This window comes from Manis pentadactyla, chromosome 9 (genome assembly GCF_030020395.1).
Source record: "Manis pentadactyla isolate mManPen7 chromosome 9, mManPen7.hap1, whole genome shotgun sequence".
Lineage (NCBI taxonomy): Eukaryota > Metazoa > Chordata > Mammalia > Pholidota > Manidae > Manis > Manis pentadactyla.
The window spans coordinates 54,441,398-54,468,915 of NC_080027.1; the positions used below are offsets into that span (position 1 = coordinate 54,441,398).

The window sequence follows — 27,518 nt, forward strand, 5'->3', positions numbered from 1 at the left end:
AGTTGCTGAAAGACCCCATGGATTTTTATCTTTTAGGGCAAGCATTGAGTAATCAGTTTGAAAACTCTATAAAATATTTTTTCCTTTATCCAAGAGACAGAAAAGGAGAGAAAATTCTGGTCTTTTTTTCATCTCGGTCAAATTCTCGTGCTCATTTCTTAGTGATTTCTATGTATGCGAACTATGACGATATACGAAAATTGTCTGTTTTAGGTCATGGCTGTGGGCAGAGATTAATTGGTGAAAAATGGGCCTGTTTGTGGGATTTACCACACAGTAAGGTTTCTCATCTCCCTGGAAAAATGTGGAATTAGCTCTTGGAGAAATGCAGGCTTGTCATGAGGTTGAACGGAGAGTTTAGGTGGAAGGAAACACAGTTCACTCTCTAAGGCAGTTATGATTGGTTAGATTCCAGGGCAGTCCCTTTGGTGCAGCAAAATTCTTCCCACTTTCAAGTCAGTGTTTCCTACATGTTGTTAGTTTCACAGGCAATTCACAGATAGCATCTTATTTGGCTTCTTTCATGGCCAACTGATTCAAGTTGGGCAATGGCCTTGGAGAGGATGCCTAATCCTCCCATTCTCACCTCTAGAACAGGCTATTGGAGTGAAAAACCCTACAAAGTAGAAAGAACTATGTTTGTTGAGGGGGCTCCGCATGTGAACCAGTGGGTGTGGTATGTATGGCAAGGGTTCGGAGTGGAGGATGGGACGTTAAGTTTCTCTCCTGTGAAGGTGGCTCTTGGGGAAGACAAGCTCCATAATACCTACTTGGATGCTCCCGGAGAGCACTCCACGTGCGTGCTCCTCCCTGAGAGCCACTGTAAGGATGCCGGGCCTTGCTGCATGGCCAAAGTATCCACGTTTTTCTTGAGGGCAGACCGAGCCACAGCGATTTGGGTTTTTTCTCCTCGCGGGGGTGGTGGCTGGCCCCGGCAAGTCCCAAGGGCCCACCATGAAACGGGATGAGGTCAGAGACGGACCCGCCACCACCTCCCCGTCAGCTCGGTCTCTTTCTATGCACTCTCCTTGGGGACCACAAACGCCCCCTTTACCCAAAACCCTACTAGTGACCTGTCGAAGCCTGGTTGAGTGTCTGTTACTTACCCCCACGGGGAACCTGCGCGCCTGGGGTTTTAGGATGGCGGGCCTGCTCGCTAGCATCCGAAGAGGACCCTGCCCATGTCGCCCAGCCCCCGCCCAGCCCCCGTCGGACTAAAGGCTGCCGCGGCGGGACAGGGCGCGGGCGCGGACGCGCGGGCGGCGGGCGGGGCGCGCGCCCGGCCGGGGCACCCGCGGGGGAGGAGCGCCCGCTCGCGCGCCCAACGGACCAGGCAGGGCCGGGAGGTAACTGTTGCAGCCCGCGGGAGCCGGGGGGCGACGCCGAGTCTCCTGCCCCGATAGTTGCCCGAGGGGAAAGGAGGGGGTTGCTGAAGCGGTCCTGGAGAGAAGCCCCTCCCGCCCGTGTCCTCGGCCAGCATGTCGCGGAGCCCGCCGCTCCTCCGCCTGCGCGGCGGGGTCCCCGGCCCACGGCGGCGGGCGCAGCCCTGACGCGCTGCCGAGTCGGGGGGCGCCCCGAACGCGGAGCGGGGCCGAGGGGGCGCGAGCGGACGTTGCGGTCCGAGCCGTGCTGAGCCCCGCGGCCACCCCGGGTCCCGGCCATGAGGAGGGACGACCGAGACGCCAAAGCCATGCGGTGCCCGCAGCCGCCGGGCGGGCCCGGCTCGCCCCCGGAGAGTCTGAGGAACGGCTACGTGAAGAGCTGCGTGAGCCCCTTGCGTCAGGACCCTCCGCGCGGCTTCTTCTTCCACCTCTGCCGCTTCTGCAACGTGGAGCTGCTGCCGCCGCGGCGCGGCTCCCCCCGCTCACGGGCGCGCATCTCGCTGGGCGCCCTGGCCGCCTTTGTCCTCGCCCTGCTGCTCGGCTCGGGGCCCGAGGGCTGGGCCCCCGGGGCCGCCCGGCTGCGGACCCTGCTGAGCGTCTGCTCGCACAGCCTCAGCCCGCTCTTCAGCATCGCCTGTGCCTTCTTCTTCCTCACCTGCTTCCTGGCCCGGACCAAGAGGGGCACAGGCCCGGGCCGGAGCGGCGGCGGCGGCTCCTGGTGGCTGCTGGCGCTGCCCGCCTGCTGTTACTTGGGGGATTTCTTGGTGTGGCAGTGGTGGTCCTGGTCTTGGGGGGACGGAGACGCAGGGGCCGCGGGCCCGCACACGCCCCCGGCGGTGGCGGGCAGGCTGGCGGCGGTGCTGAGCTGTGCGGGATTGCTGACGCTCGCGCACCCCGTGCGGCTCCAGCACAGCATCCTGGTGCTGCTCTTCTCCGGCTGCGTCTGGTGGGTCTCCTTCACCAGCCTCAGGTCCCTGCCTGCAGCCCTCAGGCCGCTGCTCGCCTGCCTGGTCGGGGGCGTTGGCTGCCTGCTAGCCCTGGGGTTGGATCGCTTTATTCAAGTCAGGGAAGCCCCTCATCATCTTCGGTTGTCCAGTACCGCGGAGGAAAAAGTGCCTGTGATTAGACCTCGGAGGAGGTCCAGCTGCGTGTCGTTCGGAGAAACTTCGGCCAGTTACTCTGGCAGCAGCAAAATGTTCAGGAGACCTTCGTTGCCTTGCATTTCCAAAGAACAGGTATGTGATCAGAAAGCAAGGCTTGGTACGGAAGTGAGTGCGGTTTTATCGCTTCAGTTCCCGAGTTGAATTGGCGTATTTGAAAGCATGTAAACTTCGACGGTGAAAAAAAGTTTTATTCTGGAAAGAATTCCTAAAATACAGGGGCCTTTTTAAAAGTGCAGAATAACCTTTTATCTGTGAATAGAAATGGAATAGCAGACTAATCATGCTGCATCTTTTAAAGACTTTGTTTATGCAGTAGATGAATTCAAAGAAGAATGGAGTGATTTGCAGATTAAGATGGACCTTTCCTTTATTGTTTTTAAATGTTTACTATTAAATGTTATTAATTGATTAACAACATTGTGGCATACTCTGATGTGTATCTTTTAGGTGCATTTATCTGTTGCTGTCATAATGGTGATGTCTCCCCAAAGATGACATACAGCCATTAGAATGAGTGTATACACGTATATATGAATTTTAATCAGTGTGGTTTCATTATTCTTGGTAATTGAGAGGAAGAATTTGAAATCTTTTAATGAACAGTGATGAGCTTTGGAATAGGCCTGTTTAAATGAAAAAAAGACTTGGAAATAATTTTTAAGAATTCCCCTTGCCCCAGTTTCAGTAGTATAGGCTAATATGATCTTTTACAGACTAACTCTTGATCATGTGTTTTTGTTGCATAATTAGGAAGGTGTTGTAACAATTTAACCTTTAAACTTAGTAATGTCTGGGAAGATGCCAAAAGCATTTCCTTTTTTTTCCTGTAGGTTTACATGTTTTGTTTTTTAAAGGAATTTAAATCATCATCAGGGAGTGACCTTCCATTTTTATATAGCCTGGAGAAATCTTAACCTGTGCTACACCACCAGGAAACCCAACAAGTATAGGTACTATTTACAGAGCATTTGCTAAGTACAAAATGCCTTACATATGTTGAATCAAATCCAGATACAGGAACTCTGTATATGTGTGGTAGGTGACATCAACCTCAATTTAGACATGAGTAAATCGAGGCTTATAGAGATAACCCAACTTCACACATTTAGTATGTGCAGGGCTGGGATTTGAACCGGGACTTATCAGCTTTCAATACTGTGTGCTTACAGCAACTAAGAGGATCAGGGCAGAGGTTTTGTTTAAGGAGAGTAAGAGTCTATACTGTTGGGTTTCAGACTTCGTTAGCTGTGATGTTTTATACCAGGACCCAGGATATTTGAATCAAAAGTTTCTTGTCCTTACTACATCTGATGCTCTTTTCTCTTCTCAGTAATCTACGAGGTACTACATTGATTTGATAATGTTTAATACTGATCTGTAGTTCTAATGAGACCACGCTTTACTCCTTGCAAAGTGTTTTCAGGGGCCGCTTTTGTAGTCTAATTATTTAGCCAATGTTTGAAAAATTTTTTCAAAAAATGTTATGCCTTTTCTTTTCTCGGTTTACTGCCAGTGATAAGAGACAATGCTTAGGAAAATGTGCATCAGGAGAAAAAGTGTTGTGAGAAGATCCACTATAGAGCAAAGTAATAATCAGCTGTTTTCATAGAAAGGAATAGCATTTGACATTTGACTATATGTGAATAGACAGCATTTTGAATACCGGAAAAGTGTTTTTAGGACAGTCTCACCACATTTGTAGAAAATTTTCCCCAAACTTACCAGCAATACACTTTAATGTATCTTAATTGTAAACTGTTGGTGTAGTCAGTTATGGCTGTTCTTTTGTAAATTGAAAATTCCTGAAATGGAAAAACTGAAAATTCTTAATCCTAGCCTGATGCTCTTCCCATCAGTGTATGGTAGTGCTTAGCTAGATGTGGTATTGTTAAATCAGATAGCTTCATTTATTATTTGTATTAGAGGAAAATACAATTTGCACTTTTATAAAAGGCATGTTTTCTTAGTGCAGAAAATTCCTACATTCCACCATGAATAGGAACATTTTTGGGGTCTTAAGTATATGCTAATAGTTCAACAGTTTATACATGGTTATTTAGTATTCAGTGTCTTAAAAAAACTTTTGGCATTGCTAGATATTCTTAGCTTAGCTGAGATTGTAATAAGAATTTTACCTAATGTTTGTTCCTGAAGTTTAATAGTGAGTTGGTGGTTTTGTTTGCATATATATTATGCTAAAGAAATTAAGAGAAAACCAATACTCTCATGAAAGTAAAACATCAGTAAAAGATCAAGAGATTTTCTAATTTTCAAAGTGCCAAACTTTGTATAGGACAGTTGTAAAGTGACTTTCTTGTTTCAGAAAGTGAAGGAATAAAAAAGGGTTTGTCTTTGGGGAAGACAAAACCTGAAATAGGGGGAAATGTCCTGGATTCATATATATATATACAAAGGATTGAGTGTAAACCCTAGGCTCTGCTTTAAAATTGTGGAAAAGTTAGCGAATCTTTTTGAGTCTCAGAATCCTATCAAGTCAGGGGATCTCAGTAGATAAATTTGATAATACCTAACTATTCTAAATTCATTTCTTTACTTTATGCTCTTTGTAAGGTATTAAAAAAACTATAAATAAAATAAAGGTTCTTAAGATTTTACTTAAATGTTGAATTTGATACTGCTAAACTATTTTTCCAAGGTGTAATAATTGGAAAAGATGAACAAATACTGTGCAGTTTTTGAACTCTTAAAAAGTATATGTGGATTCCTTATTGAACTGATAAAATTATTATACTTTCATTTCCTTAAGAACTTAAAGGTTTTATTGATATCTTTGAAAAACAGTTGAAAACTCATATCAATATAAATATGTTTAATTTAGGGTAGATTTAAAGTAGAGGATTGCTTATTCTTGTTACTGGCTTGTAGTTTTGAAGTAATTTTTAACTTTTGAAGTGTTCTGTTAGGTACTGAGTTGAAAAAGATGCCACATGTTTGTGGAACACTTGATTTTCATAATTAGATTATAGCATTTGATGTACATGCTATGTATATGTCATTTCTCAACTTAAGAGCTATTTTGTTGTTTTTAGCAAAGCATTTAGAGATTTAAAGTTTAAATCTAGTTACTGCTGACTGTGCTCTGCCTTGGTGGATTAAGGGAAAGAAACACTAAGTTTGTAGTGTATTTGTCAGAAGTCAGCTGAAGTAGAAAACATGGAAAAAAACAGTTGTCTACATAGAAGCTTTGACTAGAATTCTACAAATTATATTCCTATGCCATTTTAATTCTGTATTCTACAATGTAGTTTTCAGTTTTTCAACTAGATCATTTTGTGTGTGATAAACCAGGTAAATACAAGGTTTTGAAAGGCTTAAGTTACTGCGCAAGATATTTTTCTATACCTAAAATACTAAGTGCTTTCTAAATGGTTAGGTAAATATTTAAAAATTCTGTGGCCTTAAGGCTCATAAATATTACTTAAAGTGTTAATTTAATTTGAAAAGGGTATACACATGTAGTAAGGTTTTTTAAAAAGATTTAAATCCAAGTGACTATTTACCCCCTTAATAAGGAATTTGCAAGGCATATCCCACTATGAACTGAAGAATAGTATTACTGAAATTTATTTTATGGTTTCAATGAGTGTTTTATTCTAATTTCATATTAATATCTTATAATAGGGTGTCAGATTACATAATATTTTTTATGCTCTGTTTTGTAAATACTGTATGTGCTCTGTTATCAGAGTTATCTTTGAAAAACAGATTTGATCCAATCACTTGCTCTGTTTTAAAAATCCCTATGGCTTTTCATTGTCCACAGGATAAAGTTCATGCCCTTGATCCTTGCTTGCAAAGTCTTTTACAAGCTGCTCTTAGCCCTTTTTGTTTTGTTTTGTTTTTTAAAAAGCCATCTAGGTCTCATGGAACATCCGCTCCCTGCATCCATCGCTGGCTGTACCTATTTGAGGACTGCTTATTGTTACTGACTTGTAGATTTTTTTTCTTTTGCTTTTACCATTTTCACTGGTTGAAATATCCTTTAAAAAACAAAAATTAAGAAGTCTTCAGACTGTACAGTGATACATAAGCTGAGAACACAACTCCTTTATAGCAGAGTTGACCACACTTAAAAATAAAAGTTAAAAATTGACAAATCATGTGAAGCACTGGTGTGATAGAATATTTTCATAATATCATATGAAATAGTGACGTATTCATCATTTGCCAACCATAAGTAAGAGTGTCTAAAGTTTTTTTTCATTTTCTCCAACTTTTTATCCTCCTCAGTAGCAGGCTTTTCTTTGATTCTCTTTTTCCCTTTCAATTACCTTTCAATTACCAAGTCAGCTGTTTCCCCTAGTACATTTTCCTTCCTTCCTATACCCATCCAAAGGTGGAAGGATCTATAATTGCTGAAAAAGCTTATTTCAACATAAATGTTTGAATAGATATAGAACAGACAACGAAGAGATTTAGAGTTTACCTAATTGAAGCTGCTCCTTTTCTAGAAGTGAAAGAAATTCAACTTCAGAGGGATAAAAATATTGTCTCTAGGTTATGCCATGAGATACATTTAGGATACAGGAACTAGAACATATGACTTGACTCCTGGACCACCTATATTTTCTGTAAAGAGCATGCACCTGCAGTCATGGTTCTTTTTTTTTAATTTTTATTAAGATATCATTGATACACACTTTTATGAAGGTTTTACAAGAAAAACAGTGTGGTTATTACATTCACACACCATGTGCTGCAGTCACAGTTGTTCTTAATTTTGCCAGCTCTCTCCAATTATGTGATAAATGATGTCCTTGGTTAAAGGAGGTGGGGTAGGGTGGTGGGAGAAGAGAGGAGTGAGGGATAGGAGGGACTCTTGAAAAATCACATAGTTCATAATGACCTTGAAGATAAACATGATACCTGATGTAGTTATTTCAGGTTGACTTGTCAGGCTTCAGCTGTTCTCAAACTCAAGTGCCTTCAAAGGCCAGACACATAACATATTTATTTCTATATTGAGGAAGGAGGGGAGGGTAAGAATGGAAGTGAACTGACTATTGCTCACTTTACCTAAGTTAATTTAAACACAACACACTAAAAAACTGTGCCAGCCAAGCAGAAACCATTCAGAAAAAAAAAGTTACAGAAGAGTCATACAGCATGTATGGGAGAGCTGGGTCTCTCTCTGGGTATTTCCTGCCCATTTATAACATTGTTCACCCTTATTATTTACAAGTTTATCCATGTTTATTTACATGATTGTTAGAAGCCTGTTATTAGAACCAGAGGCAGGGGAGTACATTTGCCACTTTTTTTTTTCTTTTACAACCTAGAACTTTACTTCCAATATTGATTTACCTAGCAGGTATCTTATCTTTATAGATTTTTCCCTCCTCCATCAACTAGAGTACATTGTTTGAGTATTTCTTTACATTTTACACAATTTATGTGAAGTAAATTTTAAATTAATTTAGTGAGCATTTTAATTTGTAAATGAGAAATGCCATATATAAAAGACTCTACATATGTATATTTTTATATGGTTTAAGGAAGAAAATTTTGAAGTCATGTACTCTGTTTCATTTCCTTTGAAGTTCTCTGCATAACCTCTTTTGCATACTGTTCTCTCTGCCCCAGAGACAACACATCTATCCTGATTTTATTTTTGCCATTCATTCACTTATCTTAATAATTACAACTCCCGTGAATGTATTTCTAAATTACACATTGTTAGTTTTACCAGCTTTTGAACTTTAAATAGATACATGCTGTATGACTCTTCTGTAACTTTTTTTTTTCTGAATGGTTTCTGATATTCATCCATGTTGATGTAGATAGTTGTAGGTCATTTTTTTCAATGCTGTGTAGTATTTCATTATAGGACCATAGTAAAATTTATTTCACTATTCACAGCCTTGGGTAGTTTTTAGTTTTGCTAGTGTGTACAATGCTGCTATGAACATGTGTATATCTAGAAGTAGGACTGCTGAGTTGCAAGGTATGTTCGTATTCAATTTACTATGTATGATGGGCAGAATAGAATAGTGGTATCCCTAAATTCTAATCCCTGGAATTTGTGAATATTTTACCTTCAATGGCAAAGGGGAACTTTGCTGATGTGATTAAGTTAAGGACCTTGTGGTGGGGAGATGATCCATGGTTATCTGAGTGGATCCAGTGTAAACACAAGGGTCCTTAAACAGTGGAAGACTAGGCAGATGAGATTAAAAGAGATGTGACAATGGAAGTAGGGTTGGAGTAATACAATGTGAGAAAGACTCACTCAATCCATTAGCTTTGACAGGGGGAGAAGGCCAAGAGCCAAGGAAAGCAGGGAGCCTCTAGAAGCTGGAAAAGACAAAGTAAGAAAGCCCACCCATTATCTTGATTTTAGCTGAGTGAGACCTGTGTCAGAATTCTGACCCATAGAACTGTAAGGTAATACATTTGTGTTGTTTTATAACACTGGGTTTTGGACATTTTGTTACAAGAATCTATTAGTTTTCATTCATTGCTGTAACAGTTTGCATGGGCTGCTGTAACAAAGTATCACAAACTGGGTGACTTAAACAACAGAAATCCCTTGTCTCAAGGTTCTGGAACCTAGAAGTCCAAGATCAAGGTATCTTCTTCTGAGGGCAAATCTATTTCATGTGTTTTCCAACCTCTCCTGGTTTGCTGGCAGTCTTTTGGATTATAAGTTCATCATCCCTGTCTTTGCCTTCATCTTCACACAGCACTCTGTGTCTTCAGTCTTTCTGTGCCTGTTTTTGTGTCCCATTGTCCCCTTTTTATGTGGAGCCCAGTCATATTAGATTAGAGCCCACCCTAATGACCTCATTATAATTAAACTAATTAAATTAAATTAATTAAAGTCACATCTGAGGCATCAAGAGGACATTTCACCATATCTTTTTGGGGGGGCACAATTCAACCCATGCAAGTAGCAATAGAAGACTAAGGCTGTTGAGCTGTTTTTCTGAATGGTTGTACCATTATACTTTCGCTAGCAAAGAATAAGAATAATCTCCAACCAATGATTCCTATTTACTGACTTTAATTTTTATTAGTGTACTGGGAATGGAAACAATATTTCTTTGTGACTTTAACTTACATTTTCCTAATTACTAATAAGGTTGCATTATGCTTATGGACCACATTTCTTATTCAGGGGTTACCTGTTGATGACTTTTGCCCTTTTAAAAATTGGGTATGTTTTTCCTTAATAACTCATGAGTTCTTTACATATCCTGGACATTAATGTTTTACTGGTTATTTGGCTTGCACATACCTTCTTCGAGTTTTTGTAGTGTCATTTGATAACTGAGATTCTTAATTTAATTTGATTTTTTTACTGAGGTACATACAATAAAATACACAAATCTTAGTATACAGCTCCATGAATTTTGACATGTGTGTACACTCATAACCAGATTGAGATATCAAACATTCTACTAATTTTTCCCCCTTTCACCTGTTTCATTCATTCCTCCATTCCCTAAGTGAAATGGTGTGGTATTTATTTGTCTTATTAGGTATATTGACTTTGTCTAATATAGGTATATTTGTCTATATATCTATATTTGTCTAATATAGGTATATTGACTTATACCTAGAATTGATTTATATTTATAATGCAATGTTGAGATTCAATCTCACTTTTTACCCATACAGATACCTAGTTACGTCAGCACAACTTAATGAAAATTTTATTCACTATTTATCAGTAGTGCTGCCTCTGTCACATATCATGTTTCAACATATGTATGAGTCTGTGTCTGGGTTCTCTATTATGTTTCATTGGTTAGTTTAAGCACCCTATGTTAATACCCCACTGTCTTGATATAGTAGCTTTATAATAAGATAATATATGGTAAGTCCCTCATCTTGTTGTTCTTAAAGAGTGTGTCAGTTATTTTGGGGTCTTTGCTTTTCAATATAAATTTTAGAATAAGCTTGTCAAGTTCTGTATAAAAAAATCTGGTTGGGATTTTGATTGGCATTACATTAAATCTTTTGAGCAATTTAGAGAAGAATCTGCTTTTGGTTGATGTTTTTAAGTTGTATGTTTCTAGGGATTGATTTAATGTAACTTCTCAAATTTATTTTCTTTATTGATAATGTCTTTTATTATCTGTTTTATCTGTTCAACAGCTGCACTTCTGTCCTCTTTTTTTGTTCCTATTATTTGTATCTTTCTTCTTTGTTTCTTAATCAGCCTAGAGTTTGTTTTTTGATCTTTCCAAAAAACTAGCTCTTTGGGTTGGTGCTTGTTTTCTATTTTATTTATGTTAGCTTCTTTTCTCTTTCTTTCTTTGAGTTTATTTGCTTGCTCTTTTTTCTAACTTTGTAATTGGGATACTAAGCCCATTAATTTCAAACTTCTCCAGTGTATGCATTTAAGATTATCAATTTCTCTCTAAATATTGCTTTAGTTGTATCTCACGGGTTTTAATGTGTAGTATTGAGTCTTAAGCGTTTTCTAATTTTCATTTTGATTTCCTTTTTGATGAACAAGTTGTTTAGAAATAAAAAAAATTCTGACCATATGTAGGTTTTCTAGTTATCTTAGTGTTGATTTCTGATTTAACTGCCTCATGGGCAAAGACTGTGACCTAGCATATGATCACTTTTCATAAATGTTCTGTGTGCTTGATAATATATATTTTTCAATTGTTAGGTATAATGCTTTTTAGCTGTCTAGTAGATAAAAATTGTAAAATGTCCTTGTCACATCTTCTGTGACAAAAGCACTTACTTTTCTTTATTTTCGTGACCCATGAGTAATTGGTGAGAGCATTAAAAATGTAACTTTGCTGGTTGGTGATTTGTCAGTTTCCCCCCATCATTTGTAGTTTGCTTCTTGCATTCACAGGTACTTAAATGAGAATAGAACTTTTCAGATTGGATGGAATTACTTACCAGAGAAATAACGAAAATGATAAATGAGAGAAAGCACATTGCAAATGTCTAAACAATTGTAGGAAAGTAATGAAAAATTAGTTTGATCAATGTTAACATATATTTACAAATTGCCTTTTATATATGCTAGGCTCTGGGGGATGATGACAAGCATGCAGGGTAGGTGTTGCAAGATCACACTCTTTTTTTTTCCTTTTTCTTTTTTTAAATTTTGGTATCATTAATATATAATTACATGAACAACATTGTGGTTACTAGTTTCCTCCCATTATCAAGTCCCCACCACGTAGCCCATTACAGTCACTGTCCATCAGCGTAGTCACTGATGCTAGAGTCACTACTTGTCTTCTCTATGCTATACTGCCTTCCCCGTGCTGCCCACTCACATTATGTGTGCTAATCGAAATGCCCTTTATTCCCCTTCTTTCTCCCTTCCCCCCACCCCCCAGTCCCTTTCCCTTTGGCAACTGTTAGTCCATTCTTGGGTTACGTAAGTCTGCTGCTGTTTTGTTCCTTCAGTTTTTGCTTTGTTCTTACGCTCCACAAATGAGTGAAATCATTTGGTACTTGTCTTTCTAGAGATCACACTCTTATGGAGAGAGAAAAGTAAATAAATAATTGCAATTCAATGTGGCAAGTGATACAGTAGAGTTATATACAAGGTACCTGGGGAGTATTAATGGAAGCAGCAACTCACCCTTTCCAAGAGGAGAGTCAGAAAGCCTTCAGAAAGTATGTAATAATTGAGCTTAAATCTTCAAAGAAAGTTTCTTACTGATATCAAATAAATTTAAGAAGTATATTCCACTTCTGTGACCTTAGGGAGTTTTCTACATTTATTCCCAGATAAACTTCACCTTACTCTAAATATGTATAGAGGTAACTACTTACCAAGTAAGAGACTAAAAGCCGTGAAAAACACACTGAGCCAAATCAGGCAAATTGTTCACCTTCAGTCACCAATTAAAGCAAGTAAACTATAGATTTAAACATTTTCAATGTCTTTTGAAAGGAATCATTAAGAAAATCTCAGATCCCAAAAAGGGATGTAAAACTGGTATAGGAGAAGAAAAATTTTCCCTTCTTCCCTTCTAGGTTCTTTGGCTGGTCTAGTAATTGACATAAGACAGATTAACAGGGGAAAAACCAATTTTATATATCCAGGAGCTCAATAAAAATATGAGACTCAGAGAAGTAACCAAAACAGGAATCTTTTTGACCCTTGAGACAAAGAAACAATAAATTGTGAATAATGGACAGGACAGAGGGGCTTGGGCTTGGGATAGTAAATTGGTGAAGAAGTAACAAGATTTATTTATACATCCTTCTTGGCCCTAAATATCTTTGGCCATAAGGATGCCTTTTACCCTCCTGATACAGGGAGGGTAACTTTCACATAGATATCTCCTCCTTTCAGTGGGGAGAAAAGGAAGGTAAAGTATTCTTGTACTGGTAGTTTTTCAGGTACCATTAATTCAAAATAATCAGTGTGCCAAAGAGGCATATGTTGGGGTGGCATCTCCTGTCCCCCTTTAGCAGGAATCCTGAGAGGTAAGCAAACACTAGAACTATCTATCACTTGAAGAGTATCTGACCATCTTTAGAGACCTTGAATATTTGCTTCTGTTAGATGTGGCTGGGCTCGAGAGATATAACCTAGTTTATGTCCAAAGTCAGGAATCTGGTAGGAAACCTCTGCATGAGGCTGAGACCCCCAAAGTGCATTACCCCCAGGGTAAATGAGAAATAAATGTGACCATGGAGATGAGATGCCAGCTTGACCTTGCAAGGCAATTGGAGGAGGGATAAAATAAATCCCTCCTGGGAATGTATAACCACAAGAGACCCCACATGTTGTTTTAATTGTAGTAAAATATATATAAAAGTATTTTAAGTCATATACCATTTTAACCATTTTTACATGTACAGTTGAGTGATATTAAGTACATTCACATTGTGCAACTATCACCACCATCCATCTCTTTAACTTTTTTATCTGCCCAAACCAGGCCATGGTAAATGCCATTCTTTCTGTTTCTATGGATTTGACTACTTTAGATACCTCATGTAAGTGGCATCATACACTGTTTATCTTTTTGTGACTATTATTTCACTTAGCATAACAATTGGTGGAATGTTGATAGGGATTGCATTGAATCCATAGGTTGAGTAGTACTGACATCTTACCATTAGTCTTACAATCCATTATTATAGGATGTCTTTTATTTATGTGTTTTAATTTCTTGCAGCAACATATTGTGCTTTTAAGTGTACAGATCTTTTCACCTCTTTGGTTAAGTTTATTCTTAAGTATTCTTTTTGAAGCTATTTTACATGGAATTGTTTCTTAATTTCATTTTAGAGTTGTTCATTGTTAGTATAGAAATGTAACTGATTTATATGTGTGGATTTTGTTTTCTGCAGCTATGTTGACTTTGTTTATTCTAACAGTTTTTTTGAGGTATTTTTAGTGTCCTCATTTAACCTAAAATTTTTTCTATTAAGACTTTTTTTTTTTTAGAGCAGTTTAAAGTTCACAGCAAAATAGAGGATAAGATATAGGGATTTCCCATACACACTTTGCCCCCACACCAGTGTAGCCTTTTCCGTTATCAGCATTCTCCACCAGGCTGGTCCATTTATTACAACTGATGAAACTACATTCATAATCCCGAAAGTCTATAGTTTGCATTATGTTTCACTCTTGGTGGTGTACATTCTATGGGTTTAGACAGATGTATAGTGACATGTATCCATCATTATGGAAAATACGTATAAATATTTTCACGGCCCTAAAAATCTATGATGCTCTGCGTTTTCATCATCCCTTCCCCATATCCTGTCCTTAACCCTGGCAACCACTAATCTTTTTACTGTCTCCATTGTTTTGCCTTTTCCAGAGTGTCATAATTAGAATCATAGAATACTCATTTAGTTTTTATCTAAATTAATACATTTGTGGACCAAGAAACTATAAGTAAAACATGTAAAGCGGTCCCAGGTGACTGTTAGAAGTACAAGCAAATTATCTAAGGCTTCAAACAATTCCCACAGATGATATTCCGAGGAAATTGAACAGCACATAGTCAGAAATCTACAAAACATGCAAGGAAACAAGGTACTATGAGTAAGAACCTGCAGGATAAAGTACACACACACACACATAAACAGGCTTCAGAGGCTGGAACTGTCATATACCAGATATAAAAAATATGTTTAATATGTTGAACTAAAATAGAAGTTGGGAAAATGACTGGGGAACAGAGGATTAAAAGAACAATTATACAGATTTGAAAAATAGAACTTCTAAAGAGGAAAAAAATAACCAGAAATTAAAAACCTGTTGCACATTTTAAGGAACAGTGGAGACAGAATTTGTGAACCAGAAGATAGATCCATAGAAATTGTCCATGTTTGCAGAAAGAAAAAGGGATGTAAATTAAGAAAGAAAGGAAGAAAGAAAGAAAGAGAGAAAGAGAGAGAGAAAGAAAAGAGAGAGAGAAAGAAAGAAAAAGAGAGAAAGAAAAGAGAGAGAGAAAGAAAGAAAAAGAGAGAAAGACAGAGAAAGAAAAAGAGAAAGAGAGAAAGAGAGAGAAAGAAAAGAGAAAGAAAGAGAGAAAGAAAAGAGAGAGAAAGAGAGACAGAAAGAAAGAAAGAAAGAAAGACAGAAAGAAAGAAAAAGAAAAAAACCTTGGCGAATAAAGAGAAAAGGCTTAATTTTGAAGTTGCAAAAGGAGACAATAAATGGAGAACAGGCAATATTGAAGGAGGTAATGGCTGTAAAATAGAATTTTATAGGACTGGAAAAAAATACCATCTGATATCCATGAAGCCCACTGAATCCCAAGCAAATAAACAAAAAGGACTCCACCCCAGACACATAACTGCAAAATTCACAGCATGCCCACGTACACACATGAAAGAGAAGTACTAAAAAAAGTTGGTAAGGGAAATTACCTCCAGAAAGTGAATGCAATTATACTGAAGGTGACATGAACAGCAACAGTGGAAACCAGAAAGTAGAATGTCATCCTTCATTTGCTGAGGGAAAATAACTGTCAAACTAGTAATCAATGCCCAGCAAAACTACGTTTCTAGAAAGAGAACAAATTAAAATGATTTCAGACCAGCAAAAACAGAGTTTTTACCACCAAAAGTACATGTAGTTCAGGCTGAAGGAAGAACTGGAAGCAAGAAAGAATGCTAATAGTGAAATATAGGTAAAACTAGCAACCATCATGTTATATAAAATGTACTAACTGCCTGATTTGTGAGTTGAGAACAAACTAGAACTAAAACACTAGAAAACAATAGCATTTACATTGGCAGGAAAGACCAAAATAGAGACTATGAGAATAGTGGGAGTGGAGAGAAAAATGTAGGAATAATTTCATATGCAGGAAGAGGCATGAAGCTATTTCAAGTCTGGGTGATTGAAAGGTAGGGATGTCATTAGGTAACGGGATATGGGGAAAGGGACTGGTTTGGGAGAAATGATAAAAAGCTTGGTTTTATTGATTAATGCATGTTATGTTCTCATGGGTATGCTTGCTACCTCTAAGTGGGATGTTAGCTCCCTGAGAACAAGGATCAAACATTTTTTTTTGTATGTCTCGTACTACATTTTGGAGTTCACAATGGATATCTCTTATTGTGTTCACTCTTACTGTCATTCTCATAATAATTCCATATTCATTTTGAGTGAAGGAAAGAACTGTAGGTAAAGATGAGTCCCAATTTCCTCCTATCTTTGGTGTTCTCATTATCAATGAGCTGTGTTGCACAAGGGTGAAGCCAGGCTGCTTGACTTAACGGAGTGTCTCTGCCACTTACAGAATATTGGACAAGTTGTCTAACTTCTCTGTACCTCGGTTTCACTAGGTATAAACTGGGGATAATAACAGTGTCTATCTCACTGCTGTAAGATGTGAGGATTAAATAAGTTAATAACTTCATGAATTTCTTGGCATAGTATCTAGCACTTGGCAAACTCCCAAAAGGTTACTTGTTCGTGGTGGTGTTATTATTAATAGTTAAACATTTTATCCTCAAATTACTTGGTAGTTTATGCCAAGTTGCTCAAATCAATGATAAGGTTAATTGAAACTCAGATCTTTCAAACAATCCCTTTTTATTTTCCTGATACTTCTCTTGTCATCTGTAGTAAATAAGCCTTGTATAAGGGATTATAGGGGGAAATTCTTTCAACAATTGTCAGTATTAAGACAACAGAGAAAAGCTACAAGTGATGATTCCAAAAGTGATTAAAAGGGTTAATTGGGATTTCTTATCATTTGAAATTTCAGAGTTAGTGTTTAAGAACCTTTGGTCTAACAGAACAAAGATTTGTCAGTTATTGCAACCATACCTTACTGTCCCTTAAACTTTTTGTTCTAGTTTGTCTCTGGAGTTGGAGGTACACTGGGACTTCAAACAAATGCCCTTACACATAATTCTTGCTTCATAGTTCCCTCTCTGCTAAGCATGCTGACAGCTATGCAGCCCCACCCCAGGGATGGTGAGAGGGAGACAAGAGATAAGGAAACTGAAGGGAGAGAACACATATAAGACAGCGACTCCTCTAAACCTTTCTCACTCCAGTCAGCATTAGGTACTGTGCTTCACTGCTTCTTCAATTTAACACTTTGTTACACTTTCCAGATAAAGTTACCCAAAGAGCTTACTCTACTTAAATGGTAATGGTTTAAAGCAGACAAAAATAATTATGGATATAAACTTTTACAAATATTTTGGGAAATTTTTTTCTTCGGGGAAGAATATCTACATACACATTACTAGATACTGATATTTATCATTATATAAGTCATTTCATTGTTTGCTTTTGTTGTAAAAATAAGCACCATATAGAATTAGCTTTTTTCACATGCAGATTACTTCTTTTTATTGCAGTATCATTGATATATAATCTTATGTTGGTTTCAAATGTACAACCCAGTGGTTCAACAGTTACTCATATTATTAAATCCTTACCCCTCTAGTGTGGTTACTATCTATCAATGCAGAAAGATATTACACAATCATTGACTATATTCTCCATGCTGTATTACCGTTCCCGTGACCAGCTTATACTGTAATTGTGAATTATTGCTCCCCTTTATCCCCCTCACCCTCTCCACTCACTCACCCTAGAATTAGCTTTAATACATGAAAATTCACTATTTCAGCAAATCTTGCTAAGGTTTTGTTAGGTGCTATGAGGGCAATGAAGAATCATATAGGAATATTACATCCAGGAGTTAAACATAAGGTAAAAGTAAAGATTTTTGTCTTAAATTATAGAAAAAGACATTGTAATATTGTAGTGTCTGAGGGGCCTCAATAAATAGCACCCATATTCCCTATCGTTATTCTGAATAAACTGAAAAATGAGTGACAGATGAGAGATCCAAATACCACCTTTATTCCTGATGAGGCTTATATAGGCATGGCTTATATATGCAGACAGTTTTGCTTTCTAATACTGAACCCCAAGTTAAGCAGTATACTTGGTCACAGGCAGGACAGGGCCAGGAGCATCCTCCCTGTTGGCTCTGAGAGCCTGTCCTTGGAGGAGCCCAGGAGAACTGCTTCCAGCAAGCAGGAAAGCAGAGCTTGGAAGTATGCTTACGTAATTCTTTATCTAAACTGACAATCAAGTAAGTCTAGGAGAAAATGAGTGAGATCATAGAGAGAGGCCAGAGGTGTTTAGGGATAATTCCTCCTCATAAAGGATTGAGGAAAAGGTATTGCCTTTCAACATGAAAATAGAAAAATCCATTTGCAATCACACCACCTTTTACATGACAAGTATTTTAAGTTTTGCATGTGGTCATTTTTTTCAACTGTGGTTTTTACATAATTGCATAGAGTGTACGTAACTTTAAAACTGAGGCTAGATTCTACCTTTTTTCATTTCTTTCCTCTTTACAAAATTGAGTTGCTTCCTTCTCAATGTACACCCATTGTTGCTGTTAGCACTCAGTTGTATCTGTGTTGACAGGTCTTTCTTACCTGTTTATTTTGTGTTCTTTAAATGCAGGAACAGTATCTTATTTATGTATCCCTGGTGTCTGGCATATACCAAATAGTTTATTGAGTTGAATTACTGTGTTAAATACTGTTCTCCTTGTCAGTTAACATGGCAGTTTTTCCTGGTTGCTCCATAATGCTCATAATTACATCACTGAAAATAAATTAAGGAAGAGAATGCCTAAAGAATAAGTTCCTGAAATCACAGAGCCCAGCAGTAATCTCCAGCAGGGGAAGCTTGCTTTCGGAGAATGCCTGAGTTTATGGGTGAAGCTTAGAAGAATATTCAAAGCTGGCTGTGAAAGTGGAGACTAATGCAAGACATTGTGGATAGGAGTTGTTTCTTTTAAATAAGAGGTGGCATACAGTGATGATTTGAAGGAACAACATAGTGATTCAGTAGTGTTATGAACAACTTTGACATTATTTTTTTCAGATGTGGTTTCAAAAGAATGCTTAGGATTTGGTTAAAAATTCCTAGATGTTTGGTTCTCAGTTAACAAGTGTTGATAGAATGCTTTAGTACTTAGATGCACTTTTTAAAAAAAGCTTTCTTGGTAGAGCTTCCTATTCCTTATACAAATCTGCTAATTTTTATACTTGACCAAGTAGGAAGATGATAATAAATTATTATAATTGGCACACTCTAGAAATGTGATTATTTTAAATTAAGTTCTAAAAAAAATCAAGTGTTAAGCACGTTTTTGTCAGGTAACATCTTTTTTTTTTACAAGTAATACCATTTTTAGTTAAAAAATTTTTTGTTGTGACTGTTTCTGATGTTTACCCCACTGATGCTTATGAACATATTGATGAAAATATCTTTTTATTTCCCTGATAAGTAAGCATTATCATTTTAAAACTGTCTTACTGTGCCATGATAATTTTTTTTTTTTTTTAATAATTATTTTTTATTGAAGGGTAGTTGACGCACAGTATTACATTACATTAGTTTCAAGTGTACAACACAGTGGTAGAACATTTATATACATAATTCGAGGTTCCAGCTATCACCCTACCAAGCTGTTACATTATCTTGACTATATTCCTTATGCTATACATTACATCCCGGTTACTTATTTATTTAATCATTGGAAGTCTGTCCTTTTTTTTTTTTTTTTTGTGAGGGCATCTCTCATATTTATTGATCAAATGGTTGTTAACGACAATAAAATTCTGTATAGGGGAGTCAATGCTCAATGCACAATCATTAATCCACCCCAAGCCTAATTTTCGTCAGTCTCCAATCTTCTGAGGCATAACAAACAAGTTCTTACATGGAGAACAAATTCTTACATAATGAATAAGTTACATAGTGAACAGTACAAGGGCAGTCATCACAGAAACTTTCAGTTTTGCTCATGCATTATGAACTCTAAACAGTCAGTTCAAATATGAATACTCATTTGGTTTTTATACTTGATTTATGTGTGGATACTACATTTCTCTCTTTATTATTATTATTTTTAATAAAATGCTGAAGTGGTAGGTAGATACAAGATAAAGGTAGAAAACATAGTTTAGTGTTGTAAGAGAGCAAATGTAGATGATCAGGTGTGTGCCTGTAGACTATGTGTTAATCCAAGCTAGACCAGGGCAATAAAACATCCACGTATGCAGAAGATTTCTCTCAGAACAGGGGGGGTGAGGTTCTAAGCCTCACCTCTGTTGATCCCCAATTTCTCACCTGATGGCCCCCCTGCGACTGTGCCTGTCTTAGGTTGTTCCTCCCTTGAGGAATCTTACCCGTCTCTGGCTAACCAGTCATCTTCCGGGGCCATACAGGGAAATGTGAAGTTGGTAAGTGAGAGAGAAGCCTTATTGTTTGAAATGGTTAGCTTTTTATTTCTTTGCATATTTATGCCCTGTGGCTTCTATGCCCAGCATTTGTCTTGAGGTATCTTTACCACTTGGAAGAATTATGATACTCGGTAAATTTGATATGAGGCACGAATTCTATTGAAGGGTTGTAATTAGGAAGGAAGAAGAAAAGCTGTAGAAGTAGCAGGCGGAAGAAAACATGGGAAGATTGATTATTTCTTTGGCATATCTTCTTGTAGAGTACTTCAGCATGAATAGGTTTTAAGCTTGTGCCATGATAATTTTAAAACTGTCTTACTGTGCCATGATACAGTGATGCCGAGTGGCCTATCAGACTTCTTGCTGTGTACTAAGTGATCTTAGACTTCTATGTATCTTGAATTTTTACCTCCTTTTTAATAGTTACTTTGCTGTCTTCTTGCTGTTAGCCATTATTTCTTACTCTTGTCAATCATTAACAGACCCTTCCTCCACTTTCCCAATTTGTTACTGATTATCAACGGTGGGTCAAGAAATTAGTTAACCAAGCTAATTAGAATTATTTGTAAAAATAAGGATGAAAAGACCTGAAAGTCTTTCTCATAGATAGAGTGTATGGATTTTGTAGCATCAGTTTTGACTGTACAGAGACTCTTGCTTGTTTTGATACATGACCTCTGGATAAATGAGGTGTTAGCCATATTGATTCAATATGAGTGAGCAAATACAGATTTATTTTTCCTTTTTTAGTGAGGTATACTGTATATACCATGAAGTGAACAAATGTCGGGTTTTTTTATAAATACATTTTACAGATTTACAAATAAACAAGTGTTAACATAGTTTACATATGAATATACCCATGTAATCACCGCTCAGATCAAAATGAGGAACATTTCTGGCACCCTGGTTGGCTCCTTCATGTCCACAATTCTGACCTTTTATCCTAATAGATAATTTTTTTCTGTTTTTTGAATCTTTATGGGAACTGAAATTTGAGTTTTATCAGTTTCTTGTGTCATGAAGTATTCTTCTTTTGATTTTTTAATGTTATGTTTCAAGTAATGTTTTTAAAATAATGTTATTTTCTTAAAACATTCACTTAGTGCCTACTGTGGGCAAGAAATTAATGGTGGGTGAGTCACAGATGAATAAAACATACCTTGTCATCAAGACACTTGGAGTCTAGTACGAGAAAAAGAAAGTGCCATAAAAGAAGTATACAGAGAAAATACAGGGAAAGCTTTTTCTCTCAGAAAAAAATAGAGAGGTGCTGTGTCGGTGAGGGCCTTGGCAGCAAATAGATGATATACTCAAATGGATAAACTTGGGAGAACTTAATGAAGGGATATATGAAAGTGTGGGAAGAGTTAAGTAAACAAACATGGGATCGTGTAGTATCTGGTGAGCAACAATGGGTAGCCATTACAATCCTTAGATGTATAGGGCAGACATAGGAAGTTACTGTCAAGACAGGTCCATGTGTATAAGAAGCATACAAAGTCCACCTATATAGATGTCCATTTGTCAGAAGTTTTTGCCTCTGGTAAGTACAGGTGATGTTACATGAGGGCTGGGGGAGTAAATAAATGCCCCAGGCTCACTCTCTTCCTGTCTTCCAGTCTCCTGTCAGTGTCTTCCATTGGCTGAATCCACTCAGAAGACAGGGCAAAGGAGATTGTTGGTACAGTTCATTCAGAACAGCCTTCTGGAGGCACAGAACGAAGTGGATCAGAGTAAATAATAGATATACAGAAGGTACCAGTCTCTGTAGAAGTGGAGAAATAGCCACTTAGGAAGAGAGAATCAGAAAATAGGTAGAGGAGTATTGAAACAAAAAGTGCACTCAGAAAATGGGAAATATTTCAGTTTGCACTGTATGCTGAAGAAAGAGGAATAATAGACCATAACAATGAAAAGATAAGTTAGTATTTGTAGAGAAATGCTAATCTTTGCACTGCTTATTCTCCTGTTTATCATTAAGGCTTACATTGGATAATGATTTTCATAAATTTATGAGGATCAGTATTGTCTTCATCATTGGGTAGATGACACTGAGTCAAGTTCTGTGCTTTAGCATTGATATGTGAGTGATTGCACTTAGTGTGACATAGCACAAATAATAGAACAGGAGGTCATTTAGAGAGTGTGGTTTACAGTTAATAATGTAGGCACTGGAGTTGGACTGTCTGTGTTTGAATTCTGCGTCCAGAATTCACTTTCTGTCTTGATGTGGGTAAATTACCTTATCCAGGTTTCAGTTTTTACATTCGTAAAGTAGGCACAGTCATAATAGCTTTATCACAGTTATTGCAAGGATAAATGAGTGAGACTACTTAGCCCAGAGCCCAACAGGCACTGTCAATAAATGTTACTTTTCAAAAATAATTAACATTTAGGAGGATATAGCTGTCTTCAAATATTTGAAAGCTGGCTACCTGAAGTAAGCATTAAACTTCTATTTTTATGAGTACTGGGGTTGGAACTAAGATTAATGTGTGTAAGTAACACGCAGGTTTTGGATTAATACGAGAAATTCTTTTGATCACTGAAAATTCCTGGAATCGGACTTGGTTAGCTCTTGAGATAATGATTTGCATGACCAGGGAAGTTTTCAAGAAAGACTGGAGATGTTTGAAAGTGTATTCATGCATCAGATCAACAAAAGCTAGATAAAGTCTTCAGGGTATCTTCCAACTATAACATTATTCTCTAAGTCTGTGAAAATGGGAGCACTGCACAAAACATGTTTGATTTCCTTTTCCCATTCTCATTTGTTCGTTTTGTCAAGGTTGATTCCCCCTCTACCCTGTAATCCAATTTAAATGACATCTTTCTTTTAACAATATTTATTGAGCATATGCAAATGTGCCAGGTTTGTTCTAGGTGCTGTGATTAGTACTGTGAACAAGGCAAATAAGGTTCTTGCTCTGATGGAGCTTTAAAAAAAATTCTAACACAGGATACAGAAAATGAAAATGCAGCTAAATAATTTCAGGTAGTTGAGTACTGCACTGCCTAAAGAAAATAAGACAATGGGACTATTTATACAGTTCATAAAGAAAACAGAACAATGGGATGAAGGGATACTAGGGAAGACCTCTCTGAACAGGGGGCATTTTAACTGGTACATTATCAGCCCCTTCTCGACATTCATGTAAGATCCGGGGGATGAACATTCCAGGCAGAAGGACTAGTGAAGCTGAAGTCCCTGTGGTGGGAAAGACCATGGCATTCTTGGGGGGTTAGAAAGAAAGCTGAGCGGGTGGAGCATGGCAAGAGAGTTAAGAAGGATGAGGATCACATAGGGCCTGAGACCATGTTAATACTAGTATTTCATTCTAAATGCAGTCTAACGGGAAGCCATGAGACAATTTTATGATATCATTTATGTTTTAGAAAGATTATTCTGGCTTTTTTATGGGCTATTGTAGGGAGTAGCTAGAGTGGAAGCAGGAAGATAGGTGGTTGTTTCAGTTATCCAAGTGAGAGATAATAGTGGCTTGGATTATCTCAGGGAACTTTCTTTCCCTACCTCCCCACCCTTCATTGATTCCCTGGATAGAATGTACTTCTTTTACATTTGTAATGTTTTACATATACTACTATTAAAGTGCCTTTATGCTGTGTGTTAGGTGCATGATTGCTTCCCTCTTAGACTCTGAGTTCCTTACCCATGGAGACGATGTTTTTTCCTCTCTCCTTTATTCCTTATCCTTAGTGCTGCTGTAGGTAGCTTGGTAACACTGTTACTAATATAGTTCTTCCTAAATGCCTATTAAGGGAATTCATGAAAGCCACTTTTATCTAAACTCGGGGCATTCTATAGCTATTACAGATGGCAAGGGAAAATTAGGTAGCTAACACAATATATGATAGATTTGAGAGGAGATAAAAAACTGGAATATACAGGATATTTTTCAGATGTGTAACTTCTCGGCTACATCAGAGCTGTTAAAAATACACTTTATTTTGGTGACTTAGAATTCTGATCTTATTTCTGTTAGTATGTTCAGTTATTTTAAGGCCTTTAGACTTCATTTCTGGAATGTTAAAAGCTTCATAATTAATAATTGATGCAAATCTATTAATGTTGATGTAAGCAGTATTGAGCATATTATGTTAAGATTGCTAGGTATCCCAGATACATGCAAATCCAACAGTATAGAAATAATATATTTTCTTCTCATTCTTTTTTCAGGAAGATTCATGAGGTTGGATTTCATTTAAATCTTTTTCAGGTGTATTCATAATTTTGCTTTGAACCAGGTTTCTTTGACATTTCATAATTTGTCTGTGGTGCCCTCTAGTGCCCTTCTCATTTTTTTTTAATTTTCTCTATTTACTCCACCTATTTTCTGCTCATAATTCTCTAGTTTTGTTCTTACCTGGCCATGTTACTTAGGAAAACTGGAGACATGGATGGGGAATAGAGTTTTATTTAAATATGAAGCTATAATCATAACTACAAAAAGTATTTTAGTCTTCCTTATGTTACTTTTATATATTAGTAAATTCATATTTATTTCACATAATACAGTTGAATCCATTTGTTCTCAGACACTATCTCTTGTAATGTTAAAGAGCAATATATAGAAATGTCAACTTATTTATTTATTTTTGGTTAATTTACAGAATAATATAAATTTGTTTCAGATGAAGAGTCTCAGTTGGAATGATTATTTCACTTGTCAGAAATAGCCTTTGTTTTAGGCTTTTTGTTTAGTGTAGAAAATTGGCTTTTTTTTTTCTCTTTTGATTTACATGAGAAATTTACTTTAGGCTGATGGATGTTTGTGTTGTTTCTAGTTTTGGTTTATGGATTTGGCTACTCTGAGCATTCTTGTACAAGTCTTTTTTGTGGCAACATATTTTCTGTGTTTTTTTTTTTTAGATTGAAGTATAGTTGATATCCAATGAGACATGTTTTCATTGCTTTTGGATAAATACCTAAGAGTGGAAGTGTTAAGTCAGAAAATAGATATGTATTTAACTTGGTAAGAAATTGACATACATTTCTTCAAAGTGAGTATACCAATTTACTCTCCCTTCAGCAGTATTTGAGAGTTCCAGTTGCTCTACATCTTTACCAACATTTGGTTTTGTTAGTCTTTTTTACTTTAGCCATATAGTACCTGATGATATTGAATGCCTTCTTGTGTACTTAACTGGCCATAAACCTTCTTATGTGAAGTGTTGATTTCAAATCTTCTGCTAATTTAAAAATTGCATTGTTGATTCTTAAAATTATTGATTTGCAAGAGTTCTTTACATCTGAGGGATGACTCCTTTGCCATATGTATGTATGGTGAATATTTTCTCCCACTCTGTCATTTATCTCTTTATTAATGATACCTTTTGATGAATAGAAATTTTTATTTTGTCCAAGTCTAATGTATCAATTATTTTCATTCACATTTAGTGTTTTTTTATATTCTAAGAAATCTTTTGTCTCCTTAGCATCTTAAAGGTATTCTCCTATGTTTTCTTCTAGAAACATTATTATGGTCTATGTTCTAAATGTAATTAATGTTTTGTGTGTAAAGTGAGGTAGAGGGTCAAGATTGTTTTTTTCCACATAGATGACCATGTTCCAGCACTGTGTATTACAAAGACTTTTCTCCATTGAATTGACTTAGTACCCTTATATAAAATCAATTGGTATTATATTTGTGGGTTTATATACAGATTTTAGTTGTTTTTTTCCTTCTTTTCCTGACTTAAACTGTAATAAAATGAAAACCAAAGGTAGAAACTAGGATGAGAAAGATGGTACTTACCTTGATTGTATTTTATAGTTTTTTGGTGGTGTCATTTCAGACTACATACTGAGTTCATCAAAAAAGGGAAGAAGATTATCTCTTCTATTGTTAAACCAAATCATTCTCTGAGAATTAGGGAAGTAATCCAGGTTTTGGCATGAAGCCGATGGTATAGGGTGAGGCAGCTCATGATCTTTACTTCTCAGGTTAGGACTTAATAATAAAAATAACTTACCCATATGATGAACACTTCCTGTGTTTTAGATATTGGGCAAAACACTTTATTATAAACAAAATCTCATTTATTTTCATTACCTCCAATTCTCATTTTCTCCCCAAACCTTAGGTAGTTACTGTAAGATAAATTCTAGCCGAAATAAGCAGGCGAAGAGAGGCAATAAAGGGCCAGGTAGTTTATTTGAACACAATTCCCGGGTGATGTTCCGCAGTCTGGCTGTCATAGATCGGGGAAGCCACACCCAGCAGGGCAGGCAGCAAGTTTTTAAAGAAGGTAGGGGGAGGGAGAGCAAAGGTGTACAGTGGCGCGAGGATTGGCTCGCCTAGGGATGTGGGGGTCTCTCATTGGTCTTTAGTCAGGTACTGGGAAGTTAAGACTAATATTCTAGCTTGGGGGAAGGGCTCTAGTTAGGAATGTTATCCGATCAGGCTCTGGAATGTTGTCAGACCGGAACCTGTTGGTCTCTTCACCTTGTTTGGTGAGGACTGAGCTTGTCCAGCAGGCTCACCCCTTCCCCTGGTGCCTCCAGCCCTACAGTAACCTTTTATTTTTAGTAAAAAATTTTAAGTTAACATAGGAAAGTGGAGATTTTTGGTATGTAGTTCTGTGAATTTTAACATGAACAGATTGTGGATCTACAACAGTCATGAGACTATGGAATAGTTAGTTCTATTAACCTCAAAAGTTCCCTTGTACTGCATCTTTGTAGTTGCATCTTCTTTCCACTCTTAACCCCCAGCACCCACTAATCTTCTTTCCTTCATTGTAGTTTTTATCTTTCTAAGAATGTCTGAACTTGTATCCTTTTAAGATTGGCTTCTTTCACTTAGTCTTCTAAATTGCATGTATCAGTTTATTCCTTTTTATTGCTGAGGAGTAATCCATTAATTGGATGTACCACTGTGTATTCATTTATTCCTTAAAGGATATTTGGGTTTTTTGTTCCCAACTTTTGTTGACTATGAATAGAAGTTCTTTAAATATTCATGTACAGATTTTTGTCTGAACGTAAGTGTTTCTCTAGGGTAAATACCTAAGAGTAGTATGTTTAACTTTATAAGAAATTACCATATTGTTTTTCAAAGTGGTTGTGTCGTTTTCAGTGTCACCAGCAATATATGGAAGGTCTAGTAGTTACACACCCTCACCAGCCCTTGGTGTTGTTATTGTTTTTTTTTTATTTTAGTTATTCTAATAGATGTGTAATGGTATCTCATCATAGCTGTAATTTGCATTTCTCTAATGGCTAATGATT

The 27,518-nt window shown here is 37.2% G+C and overlaps 1 protein-coding gene across 2 annotated transcripts in view; it reads left to right on the forward strand.

Moving 5' to 3' along the window:
- Positions 1-1,525: 1,525 nt before the first annotated feature.
- PDE3B (phosphodiesterase 3B) overlaps positions 1,526-27,518 on the forward strand; it is a 147,151-nt gene continuing 121,158 nt past the window's right edge. For both annotated transcript variants that reach the window (XR_008999243.1, XM_036918073.2), the window contains exon 1: positions 1,526-2,617. Coding sequence is in view for 1 of the 2 variants with exons in the window: in XM_036918073.2 (XP_036773968.2) it covers positions 1,661-2,617 (957 nt within the window). In the remaining variant the exon portion in view is untranslated. The remainder of the gene's footprint in view (positions 2,618-27,518) is intronic.